Source organism: Drosophila ananassae, chromosome 2R (genome assembly GCF_017639315.1).
Source record: "Drosophila ananassae strain 14024-0371.13 chromosome 2R, ASM1763931v2, whole genome shotgun sequence".
Lineage (NCBI taxonomy): Eukaryota > Metazoa > Arthropoda > Insecta > Diptera > Drosophilidae > Drosophila > Drosophila ananassae.
In genome coordinates, this window is record NC_057928.1 from 21,391,468 (window position 1) to 21,395,450 (window position 3,983).

The 3,983-nt window shown below is 44.2% G+C and overlaps 1 protein-coding gene across 1 annotated transcript; it reads right to left on the reverse strand.

Moving 5' to 3' along the window:
• Positions 1 to 764: 764 nt before the first annotated feature.
• LOC6507885 (probable methylenetetrahydrofolate reductase) lies at positions 765 to 2,347 on the reverse strand. The gene is made up of 3 exons (XM_001956489.4): positions 1,445 to 2,347; positions 1,258 to 1,358; positions 765 to 1,203 (listed from the first exon to the last, which is right to left on the reverse strand). The coding sequence occupies exons 1-3, from the start codon at positions 1,956 to 1,958 to the stop codon at positions 805 to 807; spliced, it is 1,014 nt and encodes a 337-aa protein (XP_001956525.3). The 5' UTR covers positions 1,959 to 2,347; the 3' UTR covers positions 765 to 804.
• Positions 2,348 to 3,983: the final 1,636 nt, after the last annotated feature.

Below are 3,983 nucleotides of genomic sequence, written 5' to 3' on the forward strand. Positions count from 1 at the left end.
AAATAAGTTCTAATACTTTCTATCCTTCCTGATTGAAGAGCCTCTTTTAAACGAATATTTTTCCTTTTTTGATATTATTCAGAATCTAAAGATTGTATACCTTTTTTCTCAGTGATCTATTCGAGTCTCAGGAGGCGGCACTTATCCTTTTTCCATGGCCGATCAACCGCAAGTTACAAATGTCAAATGTTGTTTTTGTCAAAAGACCTTTCCATTCGACTTTGCCAAAGGGAAAGGGGGAAAGGGGAACCGACACCGACCCATCATCATCGTCGTCGTCAACCCCCTGGAGCAAAAGGTCCTTCGGGGGCAGGACGAGGTGGAAGGTGCGGCGGTGACGCAACAGTTCTATTATTCCGGCTGAAAACCATCAAAAATATCTACGCATTTGCTCGACTCTGATTTGAAGGCCCTGTGACATTGACTGACGTTGATGACGCACCAAAGCTGCACCATTCGCATATACGGGATGTATGTACATACCTACCACTGGGATGTACTATGCAAAGGGGGGTAAGGGGTTACCAAGATCCATTCATCACGGTCCGCTTTTCGGCCAGCTGCAGACCTCGAACTATGGCCATTAGCCATGTCAGAAACATCATTTGTTATTGTTCGACTGCCCTTCGTCAGTGGTCAAGAAAAAGGGGTTGGATTTTGGCGAGTTTTTCTGTTAAAATCGGATATCCTAAAAATTTAACTTTCCAAGGAAACAGAAGCAGCCTGAAGGACATGATTGATTGGACACGGAATAACACCATAGCTTTGCAAAAATAAAATAATTTATTTATTAAACTGAAAATTTTAGATTATTCCCATGTTTCGCAACTCCCGAAGCACCGCCAGCACAGGTGGAAAACTGTTCATGGTGTAGAATTGAAATCCCCAACATCCGATATCGGCGTCCAGAAGGTGACATATGGTTTTGATCGCGTGATTCACAAAGAATTGGGACACCGCCTCCGAGTCCGTACAGCTTCCGCGAGTTTCGCGCAGCTCTTCCAGTTCCTCCCGCATGTCTTCCGGCATCCGGACTCCAGACAGATCTTGGATCGCCTCAAAGGAGCGCATGGAGTCGTGGACCATCAATCCGACCATAATGGGCACTTGAATGCCCGCCTCCCGACAGGCCTTCACAAATCGGACTATGGGCTCTGGCTGATAGCAGAGTTGGGTGAAGATGCAATCGGCCCCAGCGTCCACCTGCCCCAAAATAATATTAAAAATAATAAAAAAATATACAAGCTTTCATTGCACCTTCTTCTTTAGATAGAGCATGTCCTTCCTGCCCTCGTGAGGACCACCACCAAGGCTAGTATATCCCTGAGGATAACCCGCCACGCAAATGGAAATGTTTTCTGAAACAATTAAAAAATATTACTTCATCAGGAAGGCTTTGATTCTGTGGGAGACATTAGTGTTCGTCAAATTTAAGTATTCTTACGTCCTCTCTTGTAATGCGACAGTTCAATAATGGGCTGAGTGATTTGAAAGTCCTGGCCCGGATGAACCATGTCCCCTCTGATGGCCAGACAGCTCTTGAAGTCCAGGTTGAGGAAATCGTCCAGTCGCTTCTTGGACAGCCGATAGGCGGTGAGGTGTGGCAGGACGGGTATCCGAGGGGCGAGAAACTGGGCCAGCTGCAGGCTCTCCACGTTCTTCACCGGCTCCACGTTCCAGTAGCGTCTTCCCAGCCAAACGAGGCTGACGAACGACGGCAGCACCGGTAGAAAGTTGTTGAAGTCCAGGACGACGGGCTGGCCGCTGGGGCTGGTGGCCATTATCTCGATGCCGTAGAAGAACTTCCGCTCAGCCGTCTTTTTCACTACAAGTGGTCCGACCCGCTGCTCCTCCAGATTCTGCTTTTCGATGGTCTGGTCGTCGGTGAAAGTGACGCAGGGCTGGTACTTGGCGAATGGTGGATCCGAGTTGACGTTCGGAATGGGAATCCAATGCATCTCGTCCAGCAGCTCGGCAGCGACTGCCGCCTGGCGGGCTTTCAGCGATCGTCTACCTAAGTGGATGAGTCTGATTCGGAGGCAGGGTTAACCCGAGAGGTCGGTAAAATCTAGGTGAATCGGACTAGAGTCGCGAAATACAATAGTCGCGGGATACCCTCTCCCGTCACATGTACCTCAGATGGATGTCCATTTAAAAAAACTTGAGAGACGGAACGTTCCTAAATTCTAAAATTTTGACATGCAAACCAAACACTAAGAAACTAAACAATAATTTTAAATGTCAAGATTTCTAAATTTTCTAATTTTATGGAAGAGTGTTTTTAAATATTCTAAAAAAATAAGAATTTCAAATAAAATATTAGAGCAACTCTCTGTGAATTAATAAAAAGTGCTTTATCATCAAAAACAAACTATGCATATAGTTTTTATTTTAGTTTTTTTGTGTCAAGTCAGCATTTTATTCATTTAAACTGAATGAAAGTAAAAACATTGCTATTGAACTTGAGAATCTTAAAGGGGGGAATCGTTTATAGTGGAACCTGGCACCTGAAACACATAATACGCCTAAAACCAATTCGAAATCATTCAAATAATTATAATTAAGGAAACAAAGTGCGTGGGAAACAGTAGTTTCAACGATCTCTTCGACTTCAACCCTTTCCAAGTTGCCACTTTGAAAGTGGACACTAAATCAGGCAAAAGGGTCGTAACGCCATCCAATTTCGGATCCGTTGCAGCTGCACCGCCTCGCCTTGGACCTTCAAATGTTTCCGTCGACATGGAGGAGGGGCCCCTAAAATTAGTTCGGCTTCAGCCAAATGCGGCACATGTGCACATATTTGTATATAGAAATACATATAAAGATGTACATATATCCCTAGATGTGTGGGTGTAGAGTGGAACCTGTTTTTAGTTCGACTGGAAGGCCGTTCTAAATTTAAATCATCAGCAGCACACTCGTATCCGTGCAAGGGGAACAAAAATTCTGTTCTATAATGCTTATAGAGGACCCGAAGAAATGTGACAGCTAAAATATGTTCCAAATGATTTCCTTTATGGGGGGAAGGGCAAGGAGAATATTAAAATAACTTGAACTTACCAAAAGGCAACGACAAGTATTTGGGAAATTGATGGAATGATTAGTGGATGTATCGACAGAGGGCCTCTGGAATACTAAAAACACAAATAAGCCTGACAATAGAAGTATGTTTTATTATTAGGAGGGCACAAGATTTCAAAAAATAAATACTACAAGTTCATCCCAGAAATAGAAGACTTTGTTATTTTGTGAATTTGAAAAGATTCGCTCGCCCTGCCTCATTGAAAACTGAATGAACTGAATCCGGGAGGACCTCAATATCCTTCCCCTATAGTTACCCCACACAATGGCCTTTGAGCCTTTGGAAAATACTTCAATCAAAGTGCAGGCCCTCAGGACTTGATTTTTGGTCTTTGCCAGGATTATGGGAAATTACATTGTACCGAGTCGATCTTAACGCCTGGATGGCAGAATGGTAGGATGACAGGATGGCAGGACCTCCTCAAAATTAGCTAAGCCGCTCTGCTCATTCACTTATTCATCGATTCCTGATGGGTCACCTGCTGGGAGCTCCCGACCTTCCTCCTCATCCTTAGCAGAGAAGGGTTCCCCTTTCCCATCACCGGTTTATTACCGCCATATTTTTCATGGAAAGCACCGAGGGATTAAATTACGACGTGCCAAGTGGATGCGTGAGATGGAAAATCTTTGATGAAATGTGTCTGCCCAGGGACCAGGGAAATGGGAATGAAAATGCTTCTCAGGGAACACGCATGAACATACTTTTTCTCATTTCACAAGTTTTTCCTTTTTTTTTTCTTCTTTATGTGGAAGAACTCCTACTTGCCGCTTCCTTTCGTCTTTCATAAGACACTTTGCTCGGTGTTGAAATTAAAAATTCCACCAAGAGCTGGAAAATTATAATGCGGGGACGGTCGGTGACGTCGCGAAGGCAAAACAAAAATAAGGATGCCGCGGAGGGA